We start from the raw sequence: 17,741 nt of genomic DNA, 5'->3' as shown, positions 1-17,741 counted from the left end.
CTGGGCTGGGTTGAGTTCTTTCGTAAGGTTGAAAATATTCAAACAATCTTCCCTTGTTAAAACATGCATTTTCCAGCTACTCCAATTACCAGATGCAGATGTTACAGATATTGGACACAAGATCAAAAATGTATAATTTTTGGACAGTTTTATTCTACGCAAATCTACCTAAATTTCAGTATTTTAATCTATACACCAAAGTTTTGCTGAAAATGGCAGCAAAACTGGATTTAAAAAAATATATATTATTGATAGCATTATTGTTTTACATAGGATAGAATAATAGAGTCCAAATGTTCTGCTAAAAGTCATACAAGTCTTTTTTTAATAGGGAGTTAAATATGCACATCTTTAGGACATGATGCACAGCAACCAGAGCAGCAACTGGCTCACCCTTTCATCTGCTTGCTGTACTTGACAAAGTTTACTCCACTCAAAACTTCACTAATGTTTGTGATCCGTTCACTATTATATAGTCAGTTGGTTTTGATAATCCAAAGCAGTGTCTGCTTAATTTCAGCAGAGGGCGCCACTATACTTTCTTTAAATTAGTGGTGTCCAAAGTCAGTTGCCGGCATCCTACACGTTTTAGTTCTCTCCCTGGTTTAACGCACTTGGATTAAATGATGGCTCATTAGAAGGCCTAAGAAAAACATTGACATGCTGAAAAGGTTGTTACTATCACCAGGGGAAGAACTAAAACATGCAGGATGCTGGCCCTTGAGGACTAAGTTTAGACACCACTGTTTTAAATAATCAGCTGGCATAAAGAAGCCTAAAGCATCTGAGGTCAAAAATGTCAGTGCATGTTCAATAAAGTTTATAAATCTCCACTAATCTTAAACAATATGAGTTTTTGATATTAATAAGCATGCCTGACCTGAAAACTTAACCTGAATCTGCAGAGTTTCTTCCGTTTAAGGACAATAAAGCTTTTAGATTATGAGAAAATTTAATCGGACAGTGGTTCCCACAGATTTTGTGGGCCCCCCTATGGATAACAATAAAATCCCCCCCAAAAAAGAAAAAAAAAAAAACTGGGCACACACATCGTTCAACCAGACATAAACCTATACACATATTTTATTTTTAAACTTCACTGAAGTTTATTTCACACTTCAGGTTGCAACAAAACACACTACAAACCATCTTTACAGTGAAACACTTCAGTCTAACTGTTATTTTTTTCATTCATCCTTACTACTTCCCGGGCCCCCCCTGCAATGGCACTGCCCCACCCACACTTTGGGAACCACTGATCTAAGATAAGAAACTCTTGTGGGACAAAAATGGTTTCAACATAAATAAATTGGAATGACCTAGATAGTTTCAGTCTCCTATACTTTACCTATATTTTATCCCTTCTTTTCTAAATTGTGACCTAAATGATTTGTTTTTATGAAGATCTTAGAGGAGAAAATATGTTTAGTTTATTTATAATAAACATTTTAAGAAAATGGTCTAATAGGGCCAACCACAGCACTGAGCCTATTAGTGGAGGTTTTGAATGGTTTGCATCTTCACACGTTTAAAAATGTTTAAAAAGAAAACATTTGTCTTGATTTTACTGGATCTCAAAACCGCATTCAAGACTGTTAACATTCTGAACTAAAGACTGGAAAGGTGTGGAATTGTCTGGTTCTGTACTAAACATGTTTGGGGTATGGGCTCTATTCTCAGGTGAATTTTATCCTGCACCAATGTTATTCCTCTAGTTCAGAATATAAGGCACTACATCTTTTAAAATACCAATGCTAATGACCTACAACTTTATTCTTTTGTGTCACCATACTTCCAAGTATTACCACAATAAAGAGGTTCCTGTTAAAACAGGACACACACAAAAGAAAATCTACATTCTTTAATTTTTATGTTAGATTATTGCAATGAGCCTCTGGAGTTTTTTCAAAACCAGAATGTGTTTATACCAGTCCTTAAATCAATACAATAACATTCTGTTTGTCAAATGAAATAATTTAAAATCTTATTGATGGTCTATAAAGCACTGAACAATCACGGGCCTGAATACACCAGTTGATTCTGTGCTCTTCATCCGTAGAAGCAAAATTCTAAGATTTGCAGAAACTGTTGGCTTCTTAAAAACTGGAGTGAAAAAATTACAGTTCACTGCAGCTTACTTATAAAAGTCAATGTCTGTCATTCAAGCCAGGCAAATATTCCTGCCTTGCATGCTTTATGTTTTGAATCTTTAAAAATACTGCTTTCAGGTAAATGTGATTTAAATCATTGATGCCCAGATGGTAAAACACAGCTGTCTCCATCTCTTCGTGCTGCCCCTGCATGACAACAAAAATATCTGCATTTGATGAAAAAGGAAGCCGAATGTGTCGCTCTCTCACCATTCGTATCAAAACAGATTACATTTTTGAGTGGATCAGGCCTCGGTGGACAGGATTGGCTCAATCACAAGGAATGCACAACATTTTCATTTCTCAGCCATGACAGCCAGCAAGTAGAGAACCTCTGGCTCCATATTTTAGGAATTTAATAGCATTTGAAAAATGTTTGAATGAACAAGCTGAAATGGATTTTGTTATTGTGGTATAGCAGATACAGATTTCAGAGCTTGAACTTCAAGACAAAAGGAACAAGTATGATTCAGCACAAAAATTGCTAAATTTACTTACAAAAACACTTGACATTAGTTGCAAAAGTAGGCAGTTAGTAAAACATGCTCTCCAATCAACATAACCAATTAAAAGCAGGTTAATCTTATATATTCTTAAGTTTTTTTAACTACTATTCAGACCTACTTTCAGTATTATTTTATACTATTGTTAATGGTCTGAAGAGAGACTGCCTTAATAAAAATATGATGTTTCTCTGGCAAATCTGTGTCTGCAATTAAAGCACAGATGTTCCCTGTCACTACAGGCTTATTAGGGAGGATTGTTGCAATATTAATTAATACATACAAATTATTGGTTTTCCTAAGTTAGAAATTCTTTTTTATATATATCCAGTTGACCATAAGTAAATCTACATGATTGGACTGAATTGACAGTACACTCTGCATATGATCTGTTCCTTAGCATGAGATTTGCAGTGAATCAGGGGAATAAAAATTAACACAATCAAATTGAATTAAGCATATGATGCTTTTTGAAAGTTTCAAGATGCCTTTCACTTCAGTGTGTGTGAGTTGCAGTTTTGAGTCATCTGTATTTATTTTAAAAAGTGTAGAGTTTAATCTTTTTAGAAATGGAACAAAAGAAAAGTTTGGCAACACTTTTTTTCCCTTAATATTTTTTTTATCTAGATCTAGCAATCCCAGATTTTTCAATTTGTTACAATGGGAATCATTTGCGCACACACTCTTATGTCAGGTGCTTGAAAAAATGAAGATGTTTATACAGACATATTTTTACAGTGGACTGAACAGCAGTGCAACTCTCCATTGAAAGGATGATGTTACACCATCACTTATTTGACTGTCAAATATTTGATGTCTTTTCTTTTCTTTTCTAGCAAGAAAAGAAAAGACGTATTTTTGTTACATTATTTATCAGTTTAGCAGAGCAGCGTGGCATTCTAGCTTAATGGCCTAAAAGCCATAATTTAACCATTTCAGATGAGAGCGTCAATGTATTATTAAATAAATAATGACAAAAACACCTGAAACCGCAAGTTGAAATGTGAGGAACATGAGGAAGAAGTTATAAGCAAGACTGATAAAGTAGTGCAAGCTCAAACACCCACAATCATAGCAACTTATTTCTCTCTGTCAATGCGTTACCATAATTTACAACTCCTTTTGGTTTAACAAAAAAAGTTTTATACTAATGGAGCAAAACAAAAAGGCAAATAAACATTGAACACACTGCAATTTTAAGAAAAAAATGATAAGGCATGCAAATAAAAATCATGTAATCTTTTATTTCTGAGGACACAAAAGTCAATTAATGGAGAAGACATTGACATTTACAGGAGAGTTACAAAGCTGTTTTTAAAGCTTTGAATCTTCAGAGAACCATACCAAACCAAATGGAGAAAATGCAGAATAATGAAGCAAAAGGACTACAAAAATGACTCTAAGCATGCATCAACAACTCATCCAGAAGGGCACAAAAGAAACACTGAAACGCAAGAGTCTGGGCAAGAGACTCAATCCATAGGAGAGTTCCAACGTGAAAACCGAAGCTGATCAAAACAAGAACTAAGCCAAGCCCAAATGCCTGCCTCATATCAGACAAATACATCTTGTTGAGGTCTGAGACTTTTAGGATGATATTCTATGAACCAAGACAAAAAAATTACAAAAACATAAAAAACCAGAAGAGACAAAATTGGAATTTTATGGAAGGTGTTTTTGGTTACATCAGGTGTTAAACCAGCGTTTCTCAATTCCGGTCTTCAGGCCCCCCCGCCCTGCATATTTTAGGTGTTTCCCTTCTGCCACACATCTGGATTGAACATGTGGGTGATTAACAGGCTTCTGCAGCACTTGATGGTCATGCAGTCATTTGAATCAGCTGCTCTGAAATAGATGTACATCTAAACAGGGGTCTCAAACTCCAGGCCTTGAGGGCCGCAGTCCTGCAACTTTTAGATGTGCCTTTGCTGCAGCACACATGAATAGAATAAAGGCTCTGGAGAACTGGTCTACACAAGGTGGAGGTAATTAAGCCATTTCATTCCAGTGTTTTGTACCTGTGGCACATCTAAAAACTGCAGGACTGCGGCCCTCGAGGCCTGGAGTTTGAGACCCCTGATCTAAAACATGCAGAGCAGGGGGGCTTGAGGAATGGAATTGAGAAGCACTGTGTTAAACCAACACAATTTCTGCGGAAAAAAAAAAAAAAAAACACCATACGACAGACAAACTCCCTCGGGCAATACCAATGAAATATGCTTTGTAGCAGAAAATCTCAGCTATCTATTAGAAAGCGTAAGCAGAAGGACAATGATCCAAAGCACGCTAGAGGATCCACTTATGAATGGCCTCAGATAAAAAAAGAAAATAGTCCATTCATGTTTGAAAACTCGAAAATACATCCTCTCTTTCTGACAACTAAATGTTGCATCACTCAGATTTTCTTTGGCATTAAAATTAAGATTTTTTTGAGTGGGATGGGTGAATGAGGAGCACATTCACAAGCATAAATGACAGTGCTTAAATGACAGACCATGAGGTCCTGTTTGGACCTTTTCTACTTTTTAGTTAGCACCTGGAAGGGGCAAAGTTGATCATTTTTCTCAAATATTATCTGTCACATACGAATGTGTCACAACATAGTTTTAAAAAAATAGTTTTGTTGGGGTTTTTTTAAATAAAAGTTACATCCTGCAGCTTTAAGAAGGTAGGCAGATTAGTCAAGAATGCAGTAGTCATTACCTGTGTTGCTTTAAATCTGTTTTGCAACTCATTTACTATAATTGATTCAATTAAACACAAAATCTGATGCTCCTTGATATAAATACTCAATATTGTTTACAACAAAAGCACACTATTTTGAAATGGAAAACCAATCTTATTGTTCTAGCCATGGTCTAAACAGAAGGATAATGTAGCATCACCCTTCTCTGTCAGCTAGTGAATTTCCAACAGAAACTTTCTCTTTCTTCTTTCCTTGGCGACCACAGCCAAACACGTTCTCAGAATGGCTTCGGACAAACAAAACAAATTGCTGAAGAGTGGCAGCCGGGAAGTAGTGAACAGTACTCGACAGTCACTAGGGTGGCCTTCCATGGCCTCTTAGTCATCATTTCACTGCATGTTTATTTTGAAATGTGGGATATTCGTGGCCCAGGATGGCGCAAAGGCTGCTCCCATCCTGTCTTTCAGAAAAGACGGAAGCAGGTTGGATGTGTATGCTGCTCACACGCTAGAAGAAAGGTTTATTTACTGTGTGAAAACTTTACGGTGACATAACAGGCACCAGAAAAAAACAATAACATATATATGAGTCCCAAGGGCTATAAAATAACTTTAAATTAAATTAATTAAGTTAAGTTGAATTAATATTTGTGGTAAAGAGTAACAGTCTATCAGAGTTCCTAGAAGCTCATGGATGAGCATTAGGATTTCCTTTAGAAGTTTTCACTGGAAACTTTTGGTCAAATGTTATATTTGGCATTAAGCTTTTTGTCAAGAAAAAGATGGTGGGGCTGTTTGGAAAACTACAAATGGCTCTCAAATTTCTAAAAACAGACATTTGAAATTTACTGAAGACACTTTATTGAATTTAAACATACAATCAAGTGTTAGTTGATTGGTTCAATACATATTGAAACTATCTTTTGCTTAATTAACTAATAACAAAAAGTTGTTGGAAAAAAAAAAGACTGTTATAGCCCAATGAAAGTCAAGAACACACAGATCAGTGTGATATATATATTAGAAACTGCCTGGCCAGATAAAAATGTGCACCTGGATTTAACTAAGCACATCGGTACAAACCTCCAATTGGATAATTAGTGCATGGGCAATTATCTTTCAGCTAGCAACAAGTTATGTAATCCCAACTGATGCAATGAATAGCTTCTCATTTCTTAAACAAACATGTTGAAACACATCCTGTGGTCATGGAGAAGCTGTTAGTCTGTTTAAGAAGGATCAAAACATTGGCATCAAGAAAAGAAAACATCAAAGGAGATTACAGAAACGACTAAACGTGTATTGCTAAGTGTTCAACACATTATCTCTCAGTTTTTGAGAAAGCAATGTGGTCAAAAAAAAATCCTGAATGATTGTGATCTGTAATAGTTTGATTTGATTTGATTGTACATTTAAAGAAAGACAATAAAGCATTTCCAAACACACACAATGTGAAAGGAACTCAAGGGATTGGGACTGAACTACTGCGTAGCTTTAAGAAAACCACTAATGGTTGAGGCTAACTGGAGAAAATGTTTTCAATATGTAAGTGACCATAAAGATTGGTCTCTGGAGAAATGGAAGAAGGTCACAGAGTCTGATGAGTCCAGAGTTATCCTCTACCAGAGAGATGGAGACATCAGCTAAAGAAGAAAAGCAGATGAAGTGATGCACCCATCATAAGGTCTATCTGAATATTCTGAATGAATTAAGTTCCCACTGCAAGTGTCTCAGTTTTCATTGAGAACAAAGGAGTACAAGTGAATATTAAAAGTGCTGCAGACTATGCAAACAGGCACTTCAAATTCACTTCTTTATTATTTATTGACTTCACAGAAAAGTGGCTGAATTATGAACACCATAACCTAACACTACACAAGCAGAAACTATTCTGATGTTTTCTTATCAGTAAGAATAACACACAAGCCGAGTAGAATAGTGTTGAACTGCACCACAGTGGTCTTGTCACAAGCCTAAAGGACAGCTTGTGGACAAAAGCAGTGAGGACATTTGGCAATATGACAAAAGCAACAATCAGCTGGGAAAAAGTGTAGCAACGAGGAAATATGAATTTCCATAAAATGTATTTTTTTCACAGAGTAAGAAGGATTTACTGGTGATAAGTTGCATTTCTGAAAAACACATTACATACCAGACTGGAACGCTTTGATTTAATGATCTAATATCTTATTCTTGAGAAGAGAAAGCAGATGAAGGTGTAACCTGTCTGATAAGAGCTGCACAATCTGTCAAGATAAAAGTCTCCTTACAACATGTAACCAAACAACAAGGACAGCCAAAACAATTAATCAAAATAAGTCAGACAGAACATACAGACACATTTACCTCTATTTATTAGTTTATGCAAATGATTATAAATGTATAATATCATGTCTAACATTTTTGAAGGAAATATATTTAGGGTTATTATTAATTTGTATTAGTAGTGAATGATTTGGACTATGTCTTTTTTTCAAAATCTGCATCTTTTAATGTGGCCCAATCTGGAAACCAATTCAAGAAAACTGCAGAGTGCCATTTTCGGCATTTTCACTTAAAATAGGTCATGCTTACTCATGCCTTGAGACTCTTGAAGGTTTGGCCAGCCCCTCAGGGTTAAAGCCAGCACTTTCCAGTCCATTAATGACATAATGAGAGGAACACAAAGAGCCTAATCACAATCACATAGCTTGCTAATAGTTAAAAGACCAAAAGGGTAACAAGTTCCTGTAACGTCTACACGTGGACGTTTTGATCATGTTCCATTGCACATCATGTGATAGTTTGGGTTTTTATTAGCTGAAAGCCATTAACAGCCAAATTACAAGTTGTCGTAGCACATTTAAGCCACAGGGAGATTCAAACCCCCTGTTGAAAATATAAAATTAAAGATCTGAAACATTTTAATTTGTGTGCAACTCATATGTATAATATGAGTTTCATTTTGTGAAATGAGTAAAAAATTGTTTTCAACAATAATTTATTGAAGCTGTAATTGTAGTACAGCTCCATTATCCATCAACAAATGTCCAAGACACTTGAAATTTTTATTTCTTAAATGTTATTTCTTAATTAATAACCATAAGTTTTATCCTGTATACTTTACCTTGATGCACTACAAATGCGCATTAAGCTGAAAATCTAATGGAAGAGTTCTCTTCATCCTCAGTATTAATGAACACCAAAAGGAAGTAGGGGCCAGTGTCTGTGTGTTTGTTTATACAAGTGTGATGTTTCTTTAATCCATCAGAGAAACAAGTTAAATATTAAAGGCCGGATAAACAGCTGGTCTGGATGCTGTGATGGTGATTCAGCAGAGGTTTAAATCTTAGTGAAGAGACGTCAGACATCACTTTGCTTCTGAGTGAAATGTCAGCCTGCAGTTTAGTTCCCCACATGTTTCTGCAACAAAATTTTTACTTAAATCTGAAATCAAGAGTATGAGAACACTCCAGATTGTTATTGCTGATTAAACAGCAACAAAGCTTGTAGAAACACCTTTAACAGCAATACCTCCCGGCAATCCCCCTTCATAACTGCATAGTTTCTCACGTCACAGAGGAGAAATATTTGCCCGCATTTCTTTACAAGATATTTTGCGTTCATTGAACCTTAGTTATTGCAAAGAGTTAGTTTGTAATTTTATTTGTAGGAAAAAAGATGTCACATCACCATATTGTCATCACCATTGTATCATCATTAACTGATCAGAAAGGAAAGCCACACTTGAGTGTTAACTGATGAAGTGCACTATTACGATGCAACGCCACATGTGCAGTAGGTTTCAGACCAAAAGCAAATTTCAGAGTCCAAGTTCCCCAAAAAAGCTGTCAAATAACATTAGAAGGAGTTTAAATTACACTAAAGCTTTAAAAACTACATCAGTAATTTGTGCTGCTTTAAATTCCTTTAAACAGGACAGTGTTTGTGGCTTTCACCATTCATATGATGCTTGCATGGCTAAAATAATGAGTCACGGTTGAGATTTTAAACCGAACAAGTGCTACCCGTGTAACATTCCCACTCCACAATTTGGGTTTGTTGATGTAGACCAAAACATTTCACATATTTAAAGGAATAAAAATCAAACCTCGCAATATGTTATTTGAGTCATCAGCTGTAGCTAAAATACGCCTGTTTGATTTGAAACTTGTTGCATACTGCACTCTCACTGGACAATGCCAATACAAGTATATTACGCTTACACAAGTCTTACTAGTAAAGTACAGCAAAAACTCTGACAATAATTTCCACCATGGCCCACTTAGGAAAATATTAATAGATCCAGAGGCACCTACAACACTGCCTGAGGACAGCTGCTATGAGCCGCTACAGAAAGCAGTTTATAATTGCGCTCACCTTCACCTTTCTTATGTTAAATTATAGGCAACAACCGCTTGAATGAAATCCTCTGTCAGGGGCCAAGCAGCAGTGAAGCAGCAGACACTTTTATCTGATCAGTCCCCATTTCAAAACACAACAAGATTAAACCATGCTAAAACTGGACGGGGTTAAATCCACCTCACATGAAAAAAATAAAACACATCCGTGTTGCTTTAAAAGTGAGAAGAAAGCCACACATTTTTTTGCATTTTCTTACCGTATAAAGCCCAATCCTGCACAAGGCAAGGGAAAGCTGCATGTGCTCCGACATTGTGCTCGACAACAAGCGTAACCCCCGGCAACCAGCAAGCCTCGGGAATAAGTGAATGGACGGAGGAGGATCAGGAGTAGCTGAACACAACAACAGTGTCAGACCGACAGCATGAGTCGCAGCTCTTCCCTATCTTGCAGTCAGCTGTCAATAGCCGCACTCCGGTTCTTTGTTTAAATCCCAACATTCACACTGCCTTGTTTTGCAAGTGTTAGATGAGGAGGACCTTGTGTTTACCCGCCATGCTCATTCATAGAAAGATAAGAAACTATTACCACAGGGATCAACAGACAGACGCAAGCTTAAGACTGAGTGCATCTCTTTTTCTCTCACTCTCCACAGAGATTAAGGACTCAGCGGCAACTAGAGATCCAGAATAAGACTGCAAATTGGATTAGTCACCATTACCCACCCACACACAATGTCCGCACTGCAAGCAGAGCTACAGCAGGTATGAAAATCATTGCTTTCTGCATGGAGAAGGATGAAAAGACTGACCACTTGAGCTTCCTGTGGTCGCAGGGATTTCAGCAAATGCTGTGGGACGTTTTGTCGAATGCCTTTATGAGAACTGTGAGTCATGTTTGAATAGCTTGTTTGTCATCTCAGCCATCTAGTAGGGGTTGGCATTGCCTCCTGCTGACAGGTATAATATACAATTTAAAATTAGCTAGCATTGGGGTAGTGGGTGGACTAAAACACCGGCAGGTTGCTAAACTATTGCAGATTTAATTCAAAATTTAATTTGGTAAGAAACAAGATTTTTAAGGTGTGTAAATGTTAAACTTGAACAGCTTTGTTGGTCTGCTTCATTTGTCTCAAATTGGGGGGGGGGACTGTGTCCTTCAACCTTCACGTTTAATGCTCGTCACTCCTGCAGCAGGACACCTGATATAGTGTCAAAATGTACATCTGATGTCCTGCATCACGTGTACATTTTGAAAAATTACATTTGATGTGTTAGATGGTGAACTTTTATTTTCTTAAAATTTAAAAAACGACACTAAATCCTTCATATACACAAGGACCTCAGGGCAATGGCCTAGGACAAGTTTATTTTTTAAGTTTAAAAGGTTTCAAAAAATATGCTTGAATCCAGGATTTCAACGTAGAGTAGTTTTTTTTTTTTCCAGTTCAGTCTTCTTACGTTCGACAAGATGACTACTTAAGCTTCTTTAACAGTGAATGTATAAATAACAAGAACTTCCTTCTATTTATTTTGTAATACTGGCGACGTCACAATTTAAATTGAACATATGTGCTTACTTTTCATTTTATGGGAGTCTATTATGATGGAAAGATGTCATCAAAAATATACTTGTGATTTTTGGACAAAAATAATAAGATTATATTACTAGAACAATGTCAATAGATTAATTGGAAAAAGTGGCAGCCCTTATTTAGAAACTACAACACCAAGGGGATAAAACTATAGTGGACATTTCCTTTGGAGTGCACATCTATAATTTAAAAAAGTCTATTGTACATCAGTTTTATACATCGAGTGACATGTATTCAGTTCAAATACAGCAAAATCATCATCAGAGAATATGTTCAGGGACTCAAACATCTTATATGTTCTAGACCATTTTGAAAAATATATTCTAAATATTATCTGTAAAATAATAAAATCTTTAAAATAAATACACAACACTGCAGGTCAGAACTAAATAAAATAACTCTTGAGCAGAAAGAAACTACAACTGAAAAGCAATAAAATACGAAAGGTTCATTGCTGCCTCTTTAAAGGCATTAGTCCATAAACTTCCACAAATGTGAATATCACCAGGGACGTAAAGGGCCTGCATTCATCCTTGATCATCATAGGAAGCATCATTACCTAGAATATCACAGATATTCAAATGAACTAAACCATTCACATTGCTGAAATGCCATATTGCTTACAACAGAAAAAGGAATTTGGCAGTGCTACACTGGGAGAAGCAGGGCTGTGCAACACTGTCAAGTAGAGGACAAAGATAACATCTGCTGCTGCCAGCAGGATGGGAGTATGGCTAACAAACCTGTTCTTAGCTCTGCTCTACCTGTTTTCACCTTGCACAATAAAAATTAGACATAACTGACCGTGTTTGTTGATCTTAGTGAGGACCAAAAAACATCATATCATTTTTGAACCCCACTAAATACAGTTACAGGTCAATTAATTAGAATATCATACTAAGTTGATTTACTTCAATAATTCAATTTGACAGGAAAAACTCACATTATATAGATTAATTATATACAGATTGTAATATAAAAGGATTTTCTGCCTGGTTTAGGTCAGGGCAGGTTGCTGGCAAATCCAGCAGTGACAGTGTGGTCATTAAAGCTGGTATTGACAGTGTGGGCAGGAGCTGTGTCCTGCTGTGTCCAGCAGGAAAAACCAACCAGCATCTCCACAAAGCTTGGGAAGCATGAAGTCCTCTACACTGTCCTGGTAGTTGTGGACTGTGGACTTGATAAAACCTCTATGGACAACCATCAGCAAGTGACATGGCACACCGTATCATCACACTGGACGTTATTCTCATACTCTGCATTTTAGTCGGAAAGCAGGTCCCCAAACGTTACTCTATTCTGAAAAGACGACTTTGAAAGAGTGACCAACAGTAAGGTATTTTTGCCATAAGCCCAAGGACATTTCTTTAAGTGGCAGCTCTGGAAGCTCTGCGTCTAGCCACAGTGCACACCTTGTAAATCTCTCTAAACTGCTAAATTGGCTATGCTTTAGACTCATGGTGGTGGTAATTCCTAATGTTTGTGTCCTTTTTCTAACAAACTTTTTATCTCCACTCATCTTTCTATTGCTATGCATGGATACACCACTGAACAGTCAGCTTCTTTTAGAAATGGTCTTTTGTGGCCTAACCTCCTTCTGAAGGGTGTCACTGACTGTCTGCAGAAGAACTGTCTGGTCATCAGTCTTCACTATGACTGCGTTCTTCACATTTCATATCCTTTTGCAACGTATTATTGTAATTTGCAAAGAAAGACCATTTATGATTGTATCTTATAAATGTTTATTATTTGACACTACAGATGCAAAACATAAAATAAGTACTGAGTAGCTGATACAGAAAGACAAAACATGGCTTTTACCCACAAGTTAAAATTTAAATCTAGGCCTATAGAATATCGAACTCAGAATGTCTTATCTTACAAGATATTCATAACGTCACATTTGTGTGGCTTTTAGTTACATAAAGTGCATTTTATGCTCGACTCTTGACTCCTTTTACAGCGGTTTAACATGCAGCTACCTTTTAAGGTCATTCCTCTCAGTGTTGCAGCTGTTCGTTTATCCTGATCCTGACCGAGACGAATGAAGGTGTGGACCAGTATTTGAGCAGATGAAGCAGCTCCGTTAGGTTTTTCCATTGTTACCATGGCTTCAAGTTAATGCTTGCCAATCGTTGTCAGTGAGTCTTTCACATAGTTCAAATTCCACAACAGGAACTTTCAGGTTGTTGAGACAGAACAGGTAACATCTTAGAGGCTGACTTCCTTACAGACTGGTCTAGAATATGATAGACGTTAAGTCTGAAGGTGTAGCAGATCCCCCACCAGCATTTACTTGATTTATACATTTAATATGAGCCACAATATTTCAAAACGTGAAGCTACTCACACAAAAAGTCATATATTAGAATTTAGTTTAAAAATAAATAAAAACAAGTTCAAACACAAAGTAGCACGACTAAGGTTTTAAAAAGCTACGAATTAAAAACTGTTAATAGTTTCTGACATTAAGTTGTTTTCTGACCATATGAAATAGAATAACAAAACACTGTCGTATCTGTTGATGCACACTGCTGACCAGCTGGCTGAAGGAAGCATACTACACTTTTCCCTCACCTGCAAGATGAATTCAGCTGTTTATAATTACTTTGAGTGACTGAAATCCACTAGAGTGCCATATCACTCTTATTAAGGTAAAGTTATTTTAAAATGTATTTGCATCCTTCTACACTCTAAAGAGGTGAACAGTAAAAATGGTCAAGGTTGTACATTATTTATATACTTAGCATGTGTTTTCTCAATATTTTTAATTAAATCTGTGCACCCAATTCAAAATATTTACAGATTAAAAACTTTTTAAACATGCATTACTTTAGCTGCAGTAGTATTTGTTGTGCAGACACTGAAACAGACTACACAAATTAATAAACAGAATATATTTTGTCCCCAGAAAGCATCTTGTCTAAGTCAGTGAAAATCAGGTTAGGTCTCAGGAGGTGGTAACACAGGGCAGCAGTAAGTTGGTAAGGCTGTACTATGGCAACAGCTCATGGGATCAAATCCCTATCTCAGTGCTGCAGTTTTTGAATGTTCTTTTTGACACAATGCTGAGCATGCAAAAGTCAATTTAACATGCACCACACCCCCGTTGAAAGAATCTGGCCCAGATCAGATGTCAGCTACTGTCATAATTCAAACTACAGTGATTTGCCCATAATTTAATAGAACATAATAATCCCCATCACAAAAACAAAACAAGGCCTCAATAAAATTACTAAAAGGACTGAACAGTAAGAACTTATTAAATCTGAGAAGGATATAGTTGTGGTTCAAAGCTTTGCACCACATCTTCAGAGTCGCACAGCAGGAACTCAACAGCCCGACTGACGCCTGTTGAGTGCCTGACCTTAGAGGACAGCCAAGCACTCGATACCAAAAGTCCAGAGTTACAGCTGTGCTTTCCACACAAAACTAAAACTACCATGGAAAATCCTAAAACCCCTCAAACATGCAGGCTGCAAAAAATATATCTTTCCTGTTAATGATAAGAGTAAGAAGGTGCATCAAAATGAAGGTTACACCCATCTTGAACATCATACTAATTTAGAGCTTTTAAAGAAACATTTCAACTGTTCTTTTCTCAATATGGACTGAACACAAAACAAAATGCAATGAATTTCAAAATGGTTTTGGGCACAGTAGACAGAATTCACTGAGAAATTAACGTATTTTCGGCACTATAGAACACACCTTATTATAAGCCGCACCTACAAAGTTTTTTTTTTAAACTGGAAACGTACATATATAAGCTTCACTGGGCTATAAGCCGCTGATATCGCCACCGCTCTCGATTTTTCCAATATCAGATCAATAAATCTTATATTAAGGATGCAGCCCTCCGTCTCCAACACCGAACCATGAATTCGTTCACGCCGAGCTTACGTGCAGCGGCTCCATTTCCCTTCTGTACTGCCAGATCGATAGCCCTCAACTTAAAAGCGGCATCATATGAACTTCTTTGTGTGGTTTCCATGATGAGGGGGTATGAGTTTGAAGAAATTTCTCCGTCGTGCCTGGTGTTAGCATGTGCTTGTTCCAAATACATATTGGCGCTTTCTTCTTTGATTTTCAATTTTGACTTCTAATGATTCACTTCCTGCTAAAGACCCCCGTGGCAGTTGAAGAAAAATCCACAGGAAAGCCGTACCAGGGCTATAAGTCGCATGGTTCAAAGCATGGAGAAAAGTAGCGGCTTATAGTCCAAAAGATACACATATGGGTTAGAGTACCATAACCCATATGGTGTGGGTTAGAGTACACAATATATGTGTACTCTAACCCACATATGGTCAAAATTATACATGCACTTGGATTGGTGTCTTTTAGAGAGTTAAAGAAAAGCCAAACTTTTTGGTGCCATAAACAGGGGCCAAGCATAACTTTGGAAAATTTTGGACCCTCACTTAAATTACTGGGTTTACTACTAGCTTGTACAAAATTTTCATAGGTTTTTTATAAAGATGGATCTACATCGATGTCGGCCATTTCTGGTCATTTTTTAACATACTGGTCATATTGGTCCCATAACTAAAACTGGGACAATATTAAGATATAATAAATCATATCAATTTTGTGGCTGTTTGTGTGTGTTAAGGGAGGGACAGGGACTTGGCCATGTGTTATTTGTTTGACAATGTTACAGAGATAGTGATGCAGTGCAGCACTGTGGGTGATTAAGCTGAAGAAAGCTAAAAGAAAAGTGTGGTCATCTTTTCACATGGTTTCACATATTATAGGTATTAAAGGAATAAATGTGGAGTCTGTTCTTACAGAAAACCAACCAGTTTATTTTATTCATTTCCTGTCACACGGGGCTGTTTTGACATCACTGGCTTGTTGGTTTACCCTTATGTGTCAATATTTTTCCATCCATGCTTGTCAGAGTTTACATTATAACCTAAGTTAACTATGAACACACTCCTTTTGTTGCAGAGAAAATTAGTACCTGTGATGCAAGACATTGCAGCAGTTTTGGTCATGGTTAAGGACAAAAAAAAGTTCCAATAAAGCCAAAGTTCAAAGTTTCTTTTAGGTCTCACGTCTTGGGAGGCCCATTTATAAACAAGCTGATAACACTGGGTGGGCGAGTTCCTCTGCACTCCACAGTGTCACTCAGTCCCCACCAGTGGAATGACAGCACAATGTACTGGTAAACTTTTTATAAATCCCAAAGGAAGGCTTTTCAGTTCCACCAGCTTCCTCTTTATTGTTGCTTTTTTGTTTTTTGCGGGTTTTATTCCCCAGCAGCACCCATCCCATCTGCACAATGTGGGCAAAGGGCCCAAAGACCACTAATCTTCCAGCCAAAAGCTGGAGCCAAAAGCCTGGAGGGAAGTTACTGTTTTGCACAGGACAGCTATAAGCATACAAATGGCTTGTATTTGAAAATAACCTTGTCAAAAACAGGACGCAGATTCATCCTCAGCAACAGAGGTGTTCAAAGGGTGTACCGGTAGCTGTTTGACATCTTACGCTATTTTGCATACAAACACGCTGGAGTGTGGGTCAACCAGTTAGACCTATTCCCAAAGTACTGATGGAGGAGGGAAGCTAAGAGCTTTACTTGACAACTAATAACAGCTAATGCTAGTTATGAGTAGTACAATAGTAACACACTTACAGCAAACTGTTGCTAGACCTGGACTTGTCAGCTGCAAAGATACTGGAAGCAGCAGCTTGCTTAATCGCTGTAAGCAACAAAAACAGCCTTTTTGTTCGTTTACTCACCAGATAATCCATGTACTATCGCTGACCAGTCACAGCAGCACGACCTAGCTTCGTAATAATCCCGTTTTTGCTTGAGTGAGTCCAAATTTTTGAGGGTTTTAGCAGGCGTCTCTTTGTATTCCCCGCCTTCCTTCCGACAGCAATGGCTAGAAGACTAAAAACGAGCTTTTGGGGGGTTTAAAAAGTGTTTTGTTAAAAAAAAAATCGTCTCCTTCCCTTCTATAAGAGAAGTTCCATTGCAGAAGCAGCAACTCGGTTTGTTTCACAAAGAGGGGAACCCCGCTGTGTTTGGCTGGTCTTTGTCTGAACAAACAGCTCCCTTTCCACCGGCTGCTTTCCAGCTTTATCACACAATAATATCAGTAGAGACAGTGTTTGGTTGAGGAAACTAACGAAAGCGTTCACGTTACGTCACGCACGTCGTCCTTTCTCTTTACGCACGCAGCGCGATCACGTGATCAAACACATGGAGGCTATTTTCGTTGCTCAATCTGAGGAGGGACGATCAAATCCGACGTTTCATTGATAACAAATCCGTTATTAAAACCTTAACATTTCGATAGAGGAAATTAAATAGGGTTTGGATCTTAGTGTTATGAATAATTTATTGACAAAGCTGTGGGACATTACACTCAGAGCAATAAAAGTTGATCTCTAAGTTTATATTACTACAAAACTAAAACAAACAAAAAAGTGCTATTACTAGCAATTATAATAATG

General features: G+C 37.2%; 1 protein-coding gene across 3 annotated transcripts in view; it reads right to left on the bottom strand.

Moving 5' to 3' along the window:
• Positions 1-17,475, bottom strand: part of LOC122828408 (ADP-ribosylation factor-like protein 15) — a 106,207-nt gene extending 88,732 nt beyond the window's left edge. The window contains exon 1 of one of the 3 annotated variants that reach the window (XM_044111942.1): positions 17,022-17,475. In XM_044111942.1, the coding sequence (XP_043967877.1) occupies positions 17,022-17,033 (12 nt within the window). In that variant the 5' untranslated portion in view covers positions 17,034-17,475. Of the gene's footprint in view, positions 1-9,938; positions 10,399-17,021 lie in introns of those variants that run through there. The other 2 variants (XM_044111943.1, XM_044111941.1) reach the window with 2 other exon arrangements.
• Positions 17,476-17,741: the final 266 nt, after the last annotated feature.

The sequence above is a fragment of the Gambusia affinis genome, linkage group LG03 (assembly GCF_019740435.1).
Source record: "Gambusia affinis linkage group LG03, SWU_Gaff_1.0, whole genome shotgun sequence".
Classification (NCBI taxonomy): Eukaryota; Metazoa; Chordata; class Actinopteri; order Cyprinodontiformes; family Poeciliidae; genus Gambusia; species Gambusia affinis.
The sequence above is the reverse complement of the archived record's forward strand: the minus strand, read 5'-3'. Positions and strand labels throughout refer to the sequence as shown.